The 19,820-nt window shown below is 32.1% G+C and overlaps 2 protein-coding genes across 3 annotated transcripts; both read left to right on the top strand.

The window, feature by feature from the left end:
* The first annotated feature begins 919 nt into the window (after positions 1-919).
* Positions 920-1,930, top strand: LOC137833272 (uncharacterized). Its single transcript, XM_068641632.2, has one exon. The coding sequence runs from the start codon at positions 920-922 to the stop codon at positions 1,928-1,930; it is 1,011 nt and encodes a 336-aa protein (XP_068497733.2).
* A 14,313-nt stretch (positions 1,931-16,243) lies between these two features.
* Positions 16,244-19,550, top strand: LOC137830985 (protein ETHYLENE INSENSITIVE 3). Of its 2 annotated transcripts, XM_068638440.2 has the most exons (3): positions 16,247-16,482; positions 16,986-17,048; positions 17,253-19,550. In XM_068638440.2, exon 3 carries the CDS (start codon positions 17,387-17,389, stop codon positions 19,259-19,261), a length of 1,875 nt encoding a protein of 624 aa, XP_068494541.2. In that variant the 5' UTR covers positions 16,247-16,482; positions 16,986-17,048; positions 17,253-17,386; the 3' UTR covers positions 19,262-19,550. The 2 variants fall into 2 exon arrangements, with proteins under 2 accessions (XP_068494540.2, XP_068494541.2); XM_068638439.2 differs by lacking the exon at positions 16,986-17,048 and having other exon boundaries at positions 16,244-16,482.
* Positions 19,551-19,820: the final 270 nt, after the last annotated feature.

The raw sequence follows: 19,820 nt of genomic DNA, 5'->3' as shown, positions 1-19,820 counted from the left end.
TTTAGTTATTTATTTATTAAATTTGTTTTTGCCAAGAAATCTGGATTAAGTCTTGAAGGTGGATTTCAGGTCAACCTTTTAAGACTGCAGCTTTAAAATGCTTGAAGATCACAATGAGAGGAGTTTCACTTGTTGACAAGACTTTCATGTTCAAGTCAGTAAGAGCATTAAAAACATGAGTGCAGTATGTATGGTATAAAATAATGTTTACCTTATGTTCGGGATCTCAAAGCTCTTTTATAACACTCGTAGATCCTCCTTTAAGAATTAGTAACCACATAACAAATTGTTAATATATTCCTTTTATTTTAGAGATGTTGATATATAGAGTATTATCTTTGATTATTTATTTTTGATGAACTTGTGCCAAGAAATCATATAACTTAACCGATTCATTTGTATTTAAATTGTTTTCTATTTCTCGTTACTTTAGTGCGTAACGTTGATGCATTCATTATCTGCCAAAACCGATCTCTCTAGGGGCATTGGATCTGCCTCAAACTACGTTTTGTTGAGACTGAGTTTAGTGGGCCGAGTAAACAAAATTAAAATAATTGGGTCTTGACTCGATCAAAATTTGATTTTAATAAATCTTTTTTCATACACACTGCTATGATTTAATTCTTAATTATATATTTTCTCTAAAGACTAAACCAAGGCATTTCAATAATAAATGATAAATTATATGGTTGACTTGTTTTTCTGTTTGGGGCTTTTTTGTTTGCATTGATTTTTTGTCTTTTGGGATTCTTCTTCTATGTTTTTCGTATTATAGTTTCAAAATCATGTATGTTTTGTTTGGATTAAAAAGAGTATTTAAAGAAATGAATTTAAGATGATTTGAAAGGAAAGTGTAAAGAAAGTAATTGTTTGGATTGAGGTAAGTATACTCAAAAGTATAAGAAACATTTATGAAATCATGAGCTCTAACTACACTTCAGGAGGGACTCCGATCTTCTTCTCCAACTTTCCCTTCGACATCAAAGAATCAGATTTGTGGAGGATCTTCCGCAGATGGGGAAGGGTAAGTGATATTTTCATATCAAGAAGGTTGAACATTAAGAAGCAAAGGTTTGGTTTTGTGAGATTTCAGGGAGTACAGAATGTTAGGGAACTAGAGAATCAACTGAACACAATTTGGATTGGAAGATGGAAACTGAAGGCTAACAGACCGAAATACAATAGATCAGCAGAAACAAGAAAGGAATGGAACATGAAGTTGAAAGAGAAAGTTTCAGAACCAAAGAGAGAGCCCAAAAAAGAATGGAGGGCCAAAGAGAAAGAAACATATGCAAACATTGTTAAGACTGGTAAAAGTATTAGCGAACAAACTCAGAACAGGGCAAGGGTGCAGGCTATTCATTTTAGAGCAGAAGAAACTCCAAGGGATTGGCTAAAAAAGTGCTACATTGGAAGAGTCTCGGACTTAAGCAAAGTACCATGTTTGAATGAATGTTTTATTTTGGAAGGTCTCAGTCATATAAAGGTTAAATTTTTGGGAGGGTTCCATGTGCTATTGATGGGGGAAAACGAAACAAAGATCCTTGACGCGATAGAGGAAAATAAAGTATGGTTTGAAGAAATGTTTGACACCATCATTCCATGGGAAGAACAATTTGTAGCGGTGGACAAATTGGTGTGGGTGAGATACAGGGGGCTACCGCTGAAATTATGGAATACTGACTGCTTCAAACACATCGCAGCTTTAATGGGAACTCTCATTGAGGTTGATAATGCAACGCTGGCACTGGAAGAACTTGAGTATGCAAGATTCAAAATTAGAGTAGCAATGGGATGTGAGGCAAAGTTAACCGGCTACATGAGAATTAATGAAAATTTGTATCAGATATCGGTGGAGGAAGAATGCACTGTCCCAGAACACAAACTTTGCCAATGTCAGTGGGGTGAAAAACAGAGGCGAAGTCATTAGTGTCTCTTGCATCAGGACAATCGGGGAATCGCGATTTCGAAGAACCAACGGTGGAAATGGGTCACGCTCAGTCCATGCCGGAACAGCTTCATCAGAGACCTGAACCAACAACACCGTTACAAAGTTTGATGCCTTTTTTGGCAAATTCCGATGGAGCTACTTCGGCACCCATTTGCGGCACTTTCAGGGGAAAGAAAAAACTAGGGTTTGATTTTCCAACGGTCCTAAACAGGGCTGACGTGGCAATGGGGATTGGGCCTCCGAAAATAGGTCAAAACAACATGGACCAAATTTTTCACCGGGCAAAGGAAGGGGGGTGTGGAGATTGTAACCACAATGTGTTTTTTAACAAAAACGGCCCAAAGGTTAGCATGGATGAAGAGAAGCTATGGAAGGGATCTAGCAGGAGGGAGATTGTCACTGAAATATCACAAACTTTAGGCGAATCTGAACAAGTTGGTTACCCACGGCACAAAGAGATCACAGTTCACAATGAGAAGCTTCGTAAGGAGAATTTCATTATAGTATCAACCAATTCCACCGCGGCGTCGAAGGTAAGAAAGAGTTTTTCGTCGTGTTTGCCGAAAATGGTAGAGAAAGAGGGAAGACCTTTATCCCATCAACCATCGTCTTTGTCAGGGGCTACGAAGGGGAGAGAGGAGGACCCAATTTTGTCAATCTCGAGGGTGGAAGACTCTCTTCTCTCGACACCAATGGGGGAGAATGGCGGAAAACTTCTACAGATAGGTTATGTCGAGGCGGAAAAAAACGATTTTCGGCGCCAAAATCAGAGTGCTTTGAGATCGGGCAGGATAAGAGATACATACTTACCGTTCGAGGGGCAGAGGAAGACAGGATGCGAAGAGCAAAGCAAGAATAGGATTCAACAAATGGCAGAAGGAAAGATTAACCAAACAATGCAAGTCAATGGACTGAACCCCTTTAAGCAGGCGGATGCTACGGAAAAAAGAGTTTTCTAGGTGGGAGAATCAAGCAAAAACAGTAAGCGGGTAGAACGCAAGCAAATAAGGTCAGTCTTATCTCAAATTAGCAATTCAGTTTCTGACATAGCTATTAATAATTGAAATCGCTTATCTTGGCTAAAACACGGCTCATTAGAAACGATTAGATTATGGGAATTGGGTAAACAGATAGGAGCAACAGGTGGGGTTGAAGGGAACGTTATGTTAAACTTAGAAGTTTTGGAAAAAAAAGGGATAGGAATCAAAAATTACAAAGAGAAGCAGGGGAAAACATAGGTTATAAATGAGAATTTTATCAATAAACGTAAGAGGGTTCGGGAGTCCTGTGAAGTGGAGGTATATTAAGGATGTCATTAGAAAGGAAAGTGTTAGAATGTGTGTTTGCAAGAAGTAAGAACAGTAAATTTCCGTTTCAACAAATGTTGTCAGTTGTGGGGAGACATTGAAATTGACTATATCTACAGCGAACCATCTAACGGGGCAGGGGGTATTCTCACGATTTGGCACAAAAAGTTCTTTACATGTTCAAACCGCATAATTAGTAGTCGGTTCAATATTTTTTTCGGGTTTTTTAAGGAGAATAGTATCCCTGTAGTCATAGTAAATGTGTATTCTTCGTGTAATATGCCAGACAAAATACATATGTGGGAAGATTTAAAACAGATTAGAAACAATGAACCTTGCAAAACATGGTGTATGTTGGGGGATTTCAACTCTGTAAGAAGTGAAGGGGAACGCAAAGGGGTAAATCGAGTGAGTGGTAACAAGAGAGAAATGCAAGGTTTTAATAATTTTATTGATGAACTGGAAATGGTGGACATACCCTGCATAGGAAGAAAATTTACTTGGTACAGACCTAATGGCAAAGCTAAGAGCAGGCTTGACAGATTTTTAACTACGTTTGAATGGCTGCAACATTGGCCAGGGTGTAAGCAATATGTCTTGGATAGACAAATTTCTGACCATTGTGCTTTGCTGCTTAAATCAAATGTGGTCGACTGGGGACCAAAACCATTCAGGTTCCTAGATATTTGGCAAGACCATAAGGAGTTTGCAATATTTGTCAAAAGAAAATGGGAGAGTTATGTGGTGCAGGGTAACGAAATAGTAATACTAAAAGAGAAATTGAAAATTCTAAAGAGTGACTTGAAAGGTTGGAATAAAGAAGTTTTTGGGTACACTGATAAGTTAAAACTTGATACTTTGAGGAAAATACAAGAGTTGGACATGAAGGACGACATAGATGAATTGGATGAGGAAAAGATTAGGGAAAGAAGAGAACTCTTAAGCCAATTACAAGATATAAATGTGAGGAATGAATCTTTATTACAACAAAAGTCAAGAGATCTATGGGTCAAGCAAGGGGACACTAACTCAAAATACTTCCATGTGTCAATTAAGTGGAGGAGATTAAGGAACGAGATAAAAGGATTACATTGCTATAACTCAGGTAATTGGGTGGAGGAGCCGAATACAGTAAAGGAGATGGTCAAAGAATTCTATAAGAAAAAGATGTCGGCCATTGAGGACATCAAAGTGAGGTTGGATAATGTAGATTTTGAGAAGATAACAGAATCCGACAATAGACTTTTGACTGATCCTTTTGATGAAAAGGAAATTAAGGAAGCAATTTGGAACTGCGAAACTTTCAGTTTCATTAAAGAGTACTGGGGTCTTTTAAATAAGGAGGTGATGGGAGCTCTGAATTGTTTTCACAGAGAAGGGAAAATTCCGAAGGGTTGTAATGCTTCATTCCTAACGCTAATCCCAAAGTCTGAAAATCCCCAATCTCTTGAAGAATATAGACCCATATCACTCGTAGGCTATTTGTATAAAATCCTGACTAAAGTGTTATCTAACAGGGTTAAAAAAGTTATTGAGAAGGTGATAGATGGATCATAATCGGCGTTTTTGTCGAATAGAGGAGTATTAGACAGCGTTCTAGTAGTGAATGAGGTGTTGGATGATTTGAAAAGGAGGAGAAAAAGTGGGATCATTGTGAAACTTGATTTTGAAAAGGCGTACGACTCGGTGAGTTGGGAGTTCTTGTTTTATATGATGGAAAGACTTAGGTTCTGCGAAAGATGGATACAATGGATTAGAGAATGTCTTGAATCAGCTACAGTCTCGGTTTTGGTAAACGGTAGCCTGTCAAAAGAATTTAAACCCTCTAGAGGCCTTAGACAGGGGGATCCTATGGCACTGTTCTTGTTCTTGATTGTAGCACAAGGTCTGGCGGGGTTAGTGAAACAAGCTACGAGAAAAAATTTGTTATCCGGAATAAAAGTGGGGGGAAAAGAGGTGGAAATCAATCTACTCTAATTTGCTGACGACACTTTTTTTGTATGTGAATCGAAAGTACAAAATATTATGTGCATAAATGCCATTTTAAGATGTTTTGAACTAAGCTCGGGCCTCAAAGTTAATTTTCATAAGAGCAAAATTGGAGCAATTGGAGTAGATAGAAATGAGGTGAAGTTGTACTCAGAAATACTGCATTGTAGCCTAATGGATATACCCTTTACATACCTAGGAGTAACCATAGGTGGCAATCCATCTAGGTGTTCCTTCTGGAAACCTGTTCTATCAAAGATTAGAAAGAAACTTTCAGTATGGAAGGGGAGGAACTTGTCCTTTGCGGGAAGAGTTTGTCTAATAAAATCTGTCATCAACGCCATACCACTTTTCTTTCTATCCTTTTTTAAAGCCCCAGTAGGAGTGTGCAAGGAGATCACAAAACTACAAAGAAAGTTTTTGTGGGGATGGGGAGCAGAGGGGAGTAAAATCGCTTGGTTTAGTTGGGAGAACGTCTGTAAAGCGAAAAAGGAGGGTGGACTAGGAATCAGGAGAATCGATGAGTTCAATAAGGCACTGCTAGCTAAATGGTTATGGAGATTAGAATCACCAGAGACAAGACTTTGGAAGGAAGTTCTAGATTCGAAGTACGTTTCGAGGAGGCTAACAAACTCATCTAGATGGTGGAATGATATAACAAAAGTCAGAACTTCAGATCAAGGCAATAATTGGTTCAATGCGAACTTAGTCTGGAAAGTGGGATCTGGGGAGAAAATCAAATTTTGGGAAGATGAATGGTTAGATATTGGTCAACTCAAAGAGAGATTTGAAAGATTATATAATAACTCAGAGTTGAAGGATAAGACCATAGATAGATGTGGAAGATGGTCTACAGAAGGTTGGGAGTGGGAATTTAAATGGAGAAGAGAGTGGTTTGAGTGGGAAAAAATAATGGTAGAGGATTTTATGACAATAATATCACAGGTGTCATTACACCAAGGCACTGAGGACAAAAGGTTTTGGAATGACCCTCCATCATACTCTTTTTCAGTAAAATCAGCTTATAATAAGATAGCAAATCACACAATTGGGAGGGGGTTGGAGGGGTTTGAACATCTATGGGATTTAAAGGTTATGCCCTCAGCCCTGTTTTATGCGTGGAGGGCTTTTTCGAATAGAATCGCGACTAAACAGAATTTGCAGAGAAGGGGCGTTGCAATGGAGGATACTTTATGCGTTTTATGTGGGAAGGAGGAGGAGACAACTTCGCACATCTTAGTTTTATGCGAGGAATCAATTAAAGTTTGGAATTTGTGCCTCAGCTGGTTGGGGATTAGTTCGGTGAACCACAATGATTTGATTTGTCATTTCGAACAATTCTCATGCTTGTGCTTAAATCAAGAAGGCAACAGATTATGGAAAAGCATGTGGGTTTCAGTCGTGGTGTATATGGAAGCATAGAAACAGGATTATTTTTAATCAAGGTAAGGTAGATGCAGAGGAAATCTTTACTTTGGCACAAGTACAATCCTGGGTTTGGATGAAACATAGAGAAAGGAAAGTGAACTTCTCTTATTCTGAATGGATTTTATCACCCCTAACCTGTATTAATATGGTAACAAAATAAATTCAGTTTGTTGCAATCTGTGTAACTATTTCATATTCTATTCTTAAAGCATGAAAGGCTGGATGGTACTAAGAACTATGTTTGATTTGAATATCCATGGTTATATAACATTCTGTTTTATGTCTTTTGAGTGGAGTAGAAGGTAGTTGTCTTGTGTTGCAGGTAAACAGGATGAGGAGATGTTTCAATAATAAGTAGCAGAGGACAGAGAAGCTGGCATAGTTGGAAGGGTGAGGTTCAATATTCTGTTGTGGTGCTGTGATGAATATACTTGGAATTTTTTGCAAGGAGGAGTAAGAAATGTTGTTTAACGGGCAAGAAGATAGTAATGGTAAGAAATTCCTGCAGACAACATAGTAAGAGGAAGAAAACAAGATGTTAAGAAGGTGAGAAAAATGAACCCAACAATGATAGAGAAGATGGCAGTCATTGATAAACAACTGGGAAGAAGGCACCCATTGGCGACAATTTATCTAAGAAAGGGGGGAAAGGGTAAGATGAAAGGTAAGTGATGAGAAAGAAGAGATTATAATTAGAATGCGTAACAATTAGCCAAAATGGGACAATGGTGAAGGAGTTCTTCTGCTGAGGGATTACGTGAAGAATCGAGGAAACAAATTCTGCAGATTTGCTGCTATCTTGGAGAGGTGGATCAAAACTTGTAAAGGGAACAATTTGTTAATGTTATTTCTATTAAGCATGAACAATTAGTATAATATAGCAATCTAATCAAGATGCAAGAATAGGTAGAGAGTAGGTTGTATAAGGGTTGGGACACCCCTAAAGTGTTCCTTTTTTATTTTTTAATTTAATTAATTATTTGTTGAAAAAAAATGAAAGTTTGTGAATGATGTGATCAGTGTGATTTAAGTTGTATTTTTTTAATTGATAAAAATTTAAGATTAAAATTTTACCCTTCTATTTAAAAAATGTTTAAAAAATAATTTAATTGATTTATTTGTGGATTATAATTATTTTAAATTAAAATATTATTTCTAGTACTATGAAAGAATTAATTTCTGAAAAAAATACGAATTATGTAAAATTGTTGAAACATATTCATAAGGGTTAGAAAAATTATTCAATGTCCTATTTAAATCAAAATTTGAAATATATAAAATTTCTAAAATATTAAAAATCTTAAATAAACACAAATCCTAAATTATTTAATGTCATGTTCAAATAAAAATATGAAATTTATAAAATATTGAAAATAAAAAATAAATACAAATCTTAAATTATTTAATTTTCTATTTAAATGAAAATTTGAAATAAATAAAATTTTAAAATTATTCAAAATCTAAAATAAATACAAATCCTAAATTATTTAATGTTCTACTTAAATACAAATATGAAAAAAATAAAATTTCTAAATTATTAAAAATATTAAATATATACAAATCCTAAATTATTTAATGTCCTATTTAAATAAAAATATGAAATATATAAAATTCTTAAAAATATGCAAAATCATAAATAAATACAAATTCTAAATTATTTAATCTCCTATTTAAATAAAAATTTGAAATATATAAAATTTTTAAAATATTGAAAATCCTAAATAAATATAAATTCTAAATTTTTTTTGTTTAAATAAAAATATGAAATATATAAAGTTCCTAAGATATTCAAAATGATAAATAATTACAAATTCTAAATTATGTAATGTCATATTTAAATAAAATTATGAAGTATATAAAATTTATAAAATATTTAAAATTCTAAAATATCCACTTAAAACACATAGATAATAGATTATGACCTAGGTATAATAGATGTTCAATGAAACAAAACAAGGATAATCGATTATGGAATACTACACAAGCACATGATAATCGATTGTAAACTGAAAAAAACAATCATTTAGTTATGGGCACCATATAATCGATGTTCACTTAAAAAATGACTCAATCGATTATAAAATTCTTCAACGGCACTAAATAATCGATTATTAACTGGAAAAATCACCACAATCAATTATCTTAAACATAAAATTGATTATCCTTCCTTTAAACAATTTTTTTTTTGCTGAAATGGTCACTAAATCATGTGTTCTTACCTTAATGTTGCACCACCAAACAACCAAAACACCAATGAAGTTCCATGAATGCATCACGAAAGAATAAAACCAGATACCAAAACCTTAAATGCACCAAAACAAAGTACCTTAGAGATAACAACTTTCTCGCTTATACTACCAATGAACTCATACCTCCATTGATGAGTCACTGCAAAGTTGTGCATGACCATGAATCTCTGCATGCAACTGTTACGTGCAAGATTCCCTGCATAATGTAAAGAACACCATGGAAAATTCACCTTTGCTAGCATGACTTTCCCATGCTTTCTCTACATTCAGCAAGGAACAAATAAACAACCAATCGTGTCATTTCTCTTTCGCAATTTTGTGACTTTCACTAGATACAAACAACTAGGCACCCGTTTTTCTATCTGCATGAATAGTGGAGTAGTGGAAACAAACACAATGTTAAAGTCTATCCTAACGAGAGTTTGTAGGACTTATTAGGTCACATGTTATCGAGTTGCTATCGGACCATCATAAATATATAGTCTCACACACAAGTTGGCAGGTCTTGGCATAAGGGAATTTGTTGAAGATCTCACATCTACTAAAGATAAAAATATTTTATAATATATAAGTGGATGATGCAAATCTCACCTTATAAATTGGTTTTGTAAGGTTGAGCTATACTTCCCTTCTTAAGAATAACATATGATAAATACATGACAATATTAAGGTAAAAAAAATAGTATGACAATATTAAGGTAAAAAAATAGTATGTAATTTTGATGTAAAAAAATAAAATAGTATCTAATTTTCATTGAAGAGTGTATTCATAATGAGCACTTTGAATCTGTCCACACATAACATAAAAAGGGAATTCAAAAGTGTAAAGGAGCACTAATGCTTCTAAAGTATATTTTGATTAGAAAGTGAGTTGTGTGAATTTCTTGCTTTTGTAGGGTGAAAATCTGATGAGACATGTAAAAGAATACTTGAATTGATATGGAAAAGTGAGAATACTGATGTGCAAACTTGTAGAAATGAAATCACAATGCTAGGTTTAAAAGCTTCCCATATAGCTTTAAAAATTGGTGAAAAGTCTGAGTAGCATTTCAGAATTACTTAATAGATCAATGAACTATTTTTTTTTTTTTAATTTTTCCCTCAATTTGTTTCCTTAGGTCCTTGAACTTGTATTAATTTGTTTTTAATTAGACCTTATAGTTAAAATTCAAAGACTCGATTTAAAAAAAAATTATAATTTTCATATAATTCTAAAGATCTATGAAATCATTTAATCTTTTGTTAATTAATAGTCAAATGACCTAACTAAAAATCAAGTAAAATGATTCATTTAATTAATCTGCTTTTCAATATTGTTTAAAATTATGTTTTAAACACATGTATTTCTTAATATCTTTTAATATATTATTATTATAAATGATGTTTTTGGTCAAATAATTTTTGCATTCATATTTTGTATAAAAGATGTATATAGTTAGCATGGTTCGCATGTGGGCTTACAATGTTTTGAATAGACATGGAAGAAATAAATAACAAGCAAAGTCATTTTTTCTTGAATAATAGTTTTTTCTTTCTTTCTTCCAAAAAAGTAAAATTAATAATTCAAAGATGTAAAAATTAATCGAGTAATTAGAGCTTATGCAGATAAAAAGATGTTATTAAACATTGTTGAGTTGAGTTTTGTCGGTAGAAATAAATCATGCTTTTAACTACATAACTTTGACTTTTTATTTATTTAAAAAAAAAGTTAAATATATTATTTTTTCCATGTACTATAATACAAAAATATTTTGTGCTCTTAGTTCACATTTTAGATTATTCATGTGTTTGTAGTATGGTAGTATAAAAATATTGAAATATATTTTTTATATGGAAATTTGATTTAATTTGAAATTATAATTTAATTTATTAAAAATAGTTAAATGAACATTCATCTTCAATCAAAATAACGAATTTTTAAAACAATTAATAATCTTTAGAAAAAACTAAAAATCATTCACATATAAAAGAATTTATTTTAATAATTTTTATATTATAAGTAATTTAAAATTTAAATTAAAAAAAATTATATTATAATATATAAAAATATATATTTAATTGTTAAAAGAAAAATAAAATATTTATTTTAAATAAAGAGTATTTTCCAAATTAAAAAAAAAAACTATAACGTTACCCAAAAAAGGAAAGTTATAAACTATTGTGCCCCCACGTGAAGCCAATCCAGGTTCATTTAATTTTCAGTCTTCAACATTTAACTTGTACTTCTTCTGCATTAATGTTGTTAAAGTGTCAACTCCTTCTTGCTCAAGAACATGTCACACCAAAAGAAATTAAATGTCAAAGCAAATTTTTTGGGATGCGTTTTACTTTTAATATCTTTTAACTAACATCGTTATTAAATGGGTAAATTATTATAAATTTAGTTATTGAAAAAAATTCAATTATTAGTTCTTGAATGGATAAAAAATTGAACTTAGTCTTTAATATTATTGTTTAATTATAAAATTATTCCTAATTTACTATGAATAAGTTATTATAAATAAAAAAAAATTATTTATTATTCTGATTTCAAGTCTCTTTGCCATGATAATATTAGAAGGGAAATATATTTAATCTCTAATTGTTAACACTCATAAATTTTTTTAAAAAAAAATACATACAAATTCAAATATGTTAATTGATTTTAAGTAGTTATATTATTAAAAAATTAAAAAATTTATGTGTTTTGTTACGTTCAATAGTCATACATCATCGAGATTTAAAAAAAATTAAATATATCTTTTTCTCATAATTTTTTAAAACATATTTTAAGGACAAAATTGTTATAAAACTTTAAATTTTAAAACAAATAATACCTTAAATGCAATGATTGAGATAATCATGAATTTGTTTTAAAAAAATATAAATGAATATTAGGTAATTGGTTCTTTATTTACGTTCAACATTTCCAATCTTTCAAAAACTTGATTTTCATTATATTACATATTTAAGGGTCTAATAAGTTATTTATTTAGAATTCTTTTTGAAAACATTAATTTTAGCTGTATATGGACTAATGATAATAGATGGAAGATTAAATAAAGAAAATGTTAGAAAATATTTTTTTAAACTATTTTATCATTGAAAAAAAAATATTTGAAAGTAAGAAAGAAGCATTAAGAGTGCAAACTATATTAATAACAATTATGTTTTTACACAATTTTTCAAACATTTTGTAATAGAATTCAACTATGTTCTTGAGAAGGCTAATACACATAGGATACTTTTCACACAATTGCTATAAAAAGAAAAAACTTTTCACAAAATTTGAACTTCTCTAGATATACCTCACCTTTCACACTTTAAGAACCTCACATTTATGTAAATTTCTCTAAATTTTTAAGTTCCAAATTAATCTCAAGAAAGTAAGGCTTTTGTTAATTATTTTAAGGAATGTTTTTTTTTACAAACCGCTAGTGTGTCTAAATGTAAACAAGTTTTTAATAAATTAATTTTTGACTGGTGTATTAAAAATTATTATGAGAATGTATTTTATTATAATCTTTTAATGAAAACTTTACATCTTACTGGACCCCATATGATTTGGCCAGTGTTTGTCATGTTTAATTATTGGACCTCATATAATTGTTTTTATGTTTTTGTTTTTCTTAAGTTTTAGGATAGCTTTTAAGAATAAAATAAATCAGTTATACAACCTATTAATCAATCGTTTATCAAATAAAGTAATCCTATTAGTTATTATTGATAGTTGTTTATCTGATTCCATAAGAATGTTATTGAATCATGTCAATTATCAATTCTTTATTAAATCTAATTTGAGTATTTTAATTTTAAAATTAAATTCAGATGATTAAAAGTTAAAATTTGATAGTTAATAATATATTAATTTAAAAAGTATTTATTTATAATAAATTTAATTAAATATTAATATTTTTTAATCTTTAAAATAGTATCTAATTTAATTAATATAATAATTAAATTTTTTTAAATTAGTTTTTATTGAATGATTTTGTTGTTGAATACATTAATGTTATATGATTTTGTTTACATTATTTTGAATAGTATCACTTGATGAATTAATACATATGACATTTATATAAAAAAAACATAGACATTTTAACACTGGTTATAGAGTATAATTAATGCAGAAGTGATATTTTCTATATTAGCTGTGGCTGTAAGGGATATAGAATGAGATTCTACATTGATTCTATCTACAACTTTATATGAATTGTAATATTCTATTTGGTTAAACCCCTAATTTTTAAATATTATATTCTTGTTCTAAAACTCTCATATTTGAACTAGATCACCTTTCAATCAAATTTATTTGAAATCTTAAAACTTAATAATTGTAAAAAAAAACATATTAAAAAAATATAAAAAAAAACGTATTAAAATAATGAGAAACGAATATGAGAGTGATAATACATGGAGATGATTTGAATGAGTAAAGAATTCCATACCAATAGCAACGACCTAAGTATATATGAAAAATATAAAAGTAAATGACATTTAAAGAAAGGAGAGAGGAGAGAGAAAAATAAAAGAAACATGAGAATGAAGTGTTCATAATAATTACATTTTATACAAGATAAAGATCATACACTAATAAATTTATTTGAACCTATTTTATGACAACAATTCCATTAAGAATCGTCGTTCTAAGATATATACATTGAAAATCCAAAACACAATTGTCATCATGTGGTACATATCTACAATTATATTTTCATTAAGAATCGTTGTTGTAAGACACATATGATCTTGGTTAAAAAACAATCGTCATTATATAATACACTCAATGACGATTAAAAAAAAAAATTCATTGCATGTTGAACATTAATTACAAAAGTGACACAAGTAAATTATCTTTTATAATCATGTCTTATAACATTGTTAAACAATGTTTTTGTCCTAGTGATTTGAGAAGGAGGAATCTAATTTTACAATGGAGAAATAAATAAATAAAGGTGTTGTGAATGAAGATTTGAACTCCAATTAAGGGTAACAAAGTGAAAGTGAAGAAGGATAACAAATAGAAAGTTTTGGTGCAATTTCTTAACAAATGATGAAGAAAATACTAGGAAAAAATGGCTTTCGAAGAAATTGATAATATCAACATAATATTACATTTATTGTCCATGAATTGATATTGCATTTTAATTCTACATTCATTACTCCAACAAGAGGTGTAGAAAGTTTTTTTATTTATGAAGATGTTACCATGTTTCTTTTAAAAACACTTTTTATTTGATGTAGTTTTTTCAATATAAAATGTGTTTTTTTTTATATTAGTGATCAATTTTATTGTCTGTCAAATTTAGTCTTTCATCTATATGTTATCACATCCACATATAAATTACATAAAATATATATATTTAAAAATTTAAAAGTGATAGATTTATAATTTAACGTATGTTTGAGAACACATTTAAATGAAAGAAAACATAATTTAATATAATATGATGTAAGTTTTGTTTGTTTTGAGAAATTGCAAAACATATAACAATAGGAGAAGAGAAAAAATAAAGTATAACAAATAATAGAATGAGAAGTTGTTTGGTAAGAAAATAATTAATGAAAAGAAAAATAATTTTATTTATTATTTTAATATTATTATTGTTATTGCCGGTTGATCTGTTCATCGGTTGATTTTGATGACCGTCTATTTTTTCACGAATCCGTCCTATCTCTTGCTGTTCTAGAATGTCGCTCCGTTGAAATAGAGGGGACTCTACCTATTGATTGCACTCCGACGATCAAGTCAATACAAAGCTTATAAGAATTTAAGAAGTAATAAGTTTCAGTCTTACAAATAGTGTACATTTACCTGGGGTCTCAAGCCCCTTCTATAGTTTACCTCTTGTAACAACTTTCTATCACGAGAATCTAATATCAACTGAAAGCATACTCAGTCGGAAAATATTTTGTTCAAGGGCATACCCTCACGATGCTGCAACAGAACTGGATGTTTCCTCCAGGGACTGCATAAAATAATAACAGAATAACCACCAAGGTACCAACTCATGTACCAACATCAGGGGTCTAGTCTGTTTACGTATGCACCTTCTCCTTGGTGCTACACTACCTTTCATCATACATGAAACCTAACCTCTACGTGCCCTAACACACATGGGCTTAGATTTAAAAGAAAACACTTACTTGAACTAGACCTTATGCGCACTAAGCGCACCCCTAGGTCCACAATTACCCTTCGTTAGCCGCCTAGGCCTCATGCATGAATGATTACCTTAATTATACAAAAATGGACTTATACATACAACCGGGGGCCAATTAGATGGCCTGTTATTCTAGCCCAAGAGTCGAGCTAACCTGTCTGCGCCATGTACCGAGGTCCGACCACCGAAAGCTGAGTTCGAAATTCTCTGGTACAGTACAATTATATTTATATACTATTATAATAAGAAAAGAAAAAAAAAACACATAATTATAATCATAATCAATTATGGTGTATAGAAAAAAAAACACTTAAAAACCACATATTATCAACCTAAATAGTGTCCTTTCTTTTCTTCTTTCTTCACATATCTCCTAATCCAAATCACTACAAATAGTCCTCTTTCTCTTTGTTATTATGCTTGTTTCAAGGAACGGGGAGAGACCATACATAAAATTTTCTCATTTATTTAAAGGTATTTGTGATTATTTACCCGAAAAGGAAGGGATAAGAGGGAGGGCCCTCATGAATAAAAGATTTGTATAAAAAGTGCACATAATAGATTATGTACACAAAAATATAATAATTGATTTTATATGTGTTTTCCACCCATATTCAACTATTAAATAGCCATCGATTAAATATTTTTGTACTTATTTTATTATAATAATAAATTTATAAAAAATAATATTAAAAATAATAAAAATATTTTAAAATAAATAAAATATTAAACTTTATAACTTATTTTGACACTCTCTCGCATATTTTAAAGAAACTTATTTTCTACTTCAATTTTCTTCATTTCTTTCTTTTTTATTTTTTTACTTTCCTTCATAATATTCAAAACAAACCATTCTTATTTCTCTTCCCTCCTTTTGGATAAGAAATTGTATTTATGAAATAATAAATGATAGATTAATTACTATTATCTTTTATTAAGGTGAGATATTTTTAAAAAGAAATTACTTTGTCTATAAGAAAAATAATTTATTGAAAAGTTAAAACGGAATAAACTTAAAATGAGATGTGTAGCATATAAATGAAAATAAACAAATAAACAAAATTGATAAATTTTACTATACTTAATCTTGTTTTCTAATTATTTAATATTTTTTAATTTTCTTAAATAATATAAAGAATATCTAACTTAAAAAAAGAACTCACCTATGTTATAAGTATTGTTCCACATTATGTGGTTTTAAATCCACCAATCACCCACCATCTTCACATTCACCTAGGACTACCCCAACTCTTTGGCAATAAAACCAAGATGAAGTTTAACTCTTTGTCCCTTTCCCCTTTCTCTCTTCTCTCTCTTTCTTCCCACCTTCTATGCTGAAACTCTCTACACAAACCATCTTCTAGTTCTTCACTTATTGACTTGTGGCAAACCCGGACTCTTCTCTGGATCTTCTGGTAATTTTCTGTGCACTTCATGTTTTGCTTGCCCTTTTGACTCTTCAACTCCTTCTTGCTATCTGGTTGGTCAATCAGATTCACGGGTTTGTGTTGTTTGTGTGTTTTTTTTTATTTGGGTCGATGCTGGTTTTGTTACCCTTTTGATCTATGGTGAAAAGCTTTCTGTTTTTCTTTTCATTACTCTTCATGTTGGAAGTTTTTTTCTTTTCATAGAGTGGTGTTGTAGGGGGTACTAGCTTCATAGTTCTCCTCATCAACTAAATATTTTATGTTTTGTGTCTGACAGCTGCAACTTTTCAAAGATTGATTTATGACAGAATCTTTTGAATTTTTCATTTATTGTGTTTGTTTGCATAGGAATCGTCATTTATTGTCTGTACTTTTGTAGCTTTTGCTTCATCTTTGATTCGTTGATGAACTGGATCTGTGGAATTAGGATTGCTCTGATCTACCAATTTTCATCAAATTTATGCTTCATAAGGTTACAATTTTGATTGCAGTTGTTAAGAGCTCAAAAGTTTTGACTTTGTGGCCAAAAGTTTTTCAAAGCCTTATTTTCATATGTAAGCTGTAACTTGTATCCTTCTAATAACTTGTAACTTGAGATTATTTTATTAATGTTTTTAGCTTATATTATTTTTTTTTTATTGATGATCTTAGCATATTGAAGCTTTGTGTCTGGTATATAAAACTTGGAGATAATATTCTTCATCTGGAAAATATTTGGTTATTGTAGCATGTTGATTTTTTTTTATTTCTGTTGGCAGGTGCAGAGGCCCTTGAAATATAAGAATTTGTTAACTGGAATTGGTGTACAGTGGTAGACGGTAAAGTTTGAAATCCATCACACCACTTTCATTGTCAGACGCTTATAGGTTGGATCCATATTTTTCCACGAAAGATGATGATGATGATGTTTGATGAGATGGGGTTTTGCAATGATTTGGATCCTGTACCTGGTACCCTTGGAGAAGAAAATATTACCTCTGGGCAGACTGATCCAGAGACGATAGTTGAGGATGATTTTAGTGATGAAGAAATTGGAGTAGATGAACTTGAGCACAGGATGTGGAAGGACAAAATGCTTCTCAAGAGATTGAAGGAGCAAAGTAAATCTAAAGAAGGAATTGATGCTGTGAAGCAGAGGCAGTCGCAAGAACAAGCAAGGAGGAAGAAGATGTCAAGGGCTCAGGATGGAATCTTGAAGTACATGCTGAAGATGATGGAGGTTTGTAAGGCCCAAGGATTTGTTTATGGGATAATTCCTGAGAAGGGGAAACCAGTGACTGGAGCATCTGATAACCTTCGTGAATGGTGGAAGGATAAGGTGAGGTTTGATCGTAATGGACCTGCTGCTATAACAAAGTACCAAGCTGATAATGCAATCCCCGGAAGGAATGATGGATGCAATTCAATTGGTCCAATTCCACATACCTTGCAAGAGCTGCAGGACACAACCTTGGGTTCTCTCTTGTCAGCACTCATGCAACACTGTGATCCTCCTCAGAGGCGGTTTCCACTGGAGAAGGGTATTCCTCCTCCATGGTGGCCCACAGGAAATGAAGTATGGTGGCCACAAATTGGTTTGCCTAAAGATCAAAGTCCTCCTCCTTACAAGAAGCCCCATGACCTGAAGAAGGCATGGAAAGTCGGTGTTCTGACTGCAGTTATAAAGCACATGTCCCCTGATATTGCCAAAATTCGCAAGCTTGTGAGGCAGTCCAAGTGCCTTCAAGATAAGATGACAGCCAAGGAAAGTGCAACCTGGCTGGCAATCATCAATCAAGAGGAGGCCTTGGCAAGAGAGCTTTACCCTGATTATATCCCTCCATTAGCCTCAGCAGGAGGTAGTGGATCTTTGGTGGTGAATGATAGCAATGAGTATGATGTTGAAGGGGGTGAGGATGAGGCTAACTTTGATGTGGAAGACAGGAAACATGAGAATATTCACATGTCCAATCTGGGGATGGAGAGAATGAGGGGAACTGTGGTGGTTCAGCAGCCCTCTTTTTCAATCAAGGGAGAGGCAGTTACAAATATGGATCTTCTTAGGAAGAGGAAGGTCTCTTCTAATGACTTTAACATGATGGATTTGAAAAATTACACATGTGAACAGCCTCAGTGCCCTTACAGTCAAGTCCAGCTTGGTTTCCCTGACAGAATCTCTAGGGACAATCATAGGTTAATTTGTGCATTTAGAGGTCCTTCAGATTTTGGGGGTCCAAATTTTCATGTTAATGAGGTAAAGCCAGTGATATACCCCCACTCATTTGTTCAACCCAAGCCTACTACTGCTCAATCTGCTAACATGGTTCCGCCTGTAATTGATCTTACTGGACTTGAAGTTTCTGAAGATGGCAAGAAAAGGATAAGCGACCTTATGAGTAACTATGATACAAATGTTCAAGGCAACAGCAAGAACATTAGTTCCTCCTGTAATCGTGTAGCTGCCGAAGTTTTGAACCTTACTCAGCATGGCATGCAGCAGCAGCATGACAACTTCATTCGCAGTCGAGGAAACACTATGGAAGGAAACGTCTTTGACGAAGCTACCATGTCAAATAATCATCATACTTTTGCAAGAGATGAATGCCAATTTGACAGGTTCAAAGCTTTGAATACCCCCTTTGAGACCAATCACAACAACAGTAACTTCCACTCCATGTTTGGGTCCTTTTGTGATTTGGCATCATTTGATTTCAAGGAGGATATGCAAGGAGTTATAGGCATGGATGTTGTTCAGAAACAGCCAGATTTTTCTGTATGGTACCAGTGAAATCCTCCAGAAGCTCAATCTCAAGCTCAAGCTCAAGCTCATTGTTGTGAACTTTTTTTTATTTTCATGTGAAGTTCCTTCAGCTTAAAGTCTTACCCCAATTTTCTTCGCATGTAATTCTATAGGCCTAGAACTAGATACTTTATGCTTATATGCTTTACAGGTCTAGTGTTTGTTACAATAAAAAACTTACATATATGCTTGTGTGTTTTTCATCACTCTACCCTTCTGTTACTTGTTCCATGTAAGACTGTGATATAAATAAACAAGACTTGAATTTTCTTCCAAATTAAGATCAAGAATCTGCAATGTTTGTCCTTTATTGTGACATTTTATTATGCTTATCCTTTCCCATGTGAAGTTGTTAAGTTGAATTCCATTTGGGTTGCGTGTTGAGCCTGTGTGGTGGGGCCACACTTTGATGGTTGATTGGTCCATGAAAGGGAAAGGGGTTTTCATAGTTCAACTTTTTTTTTTCCTATTGGAGGCTACTGTGTGCTTGAAGATAAGCACTATGGCATCAAATTTAGTGAATAACCTTTTTGAAAAATGTGCTGTG

The sequence above is a fragment of the Phaseolus vulgaris genome, chromosome 6 (assembly GCF_051622355.1).
Source record: "Phaseolus vulgaris cultivar YP4 chromosome 6, ASM5162235v1, whole genome shotgun sequence".
NCBI lineage: Eukaryota > Viridiplantae > Streptophyta > Magnoliopsida > Fabales > Fabaceae > Phaseolus > Phaseolus vulgaris.
This window is presented reverse-complemented; position numbering and strand designations above follow the sequence as displayed.

Bases quoted from the DNA above. Each gene is read 5' to 3' on its own strand.
- LOC137833272 (XM_068641632.2), top strand. From the start codon at position 920: ATGAGCTCTAACTACACTTCAGGAGGGACTCCGATCTTCTTCTCCAAC.
- LOC137830985 (XM_068638439.2), top strand. From the start codon at position 17,387: ATGATGATGATGATGTTTGATGAGATGGGGTTTTGCAATGATTTGGAT.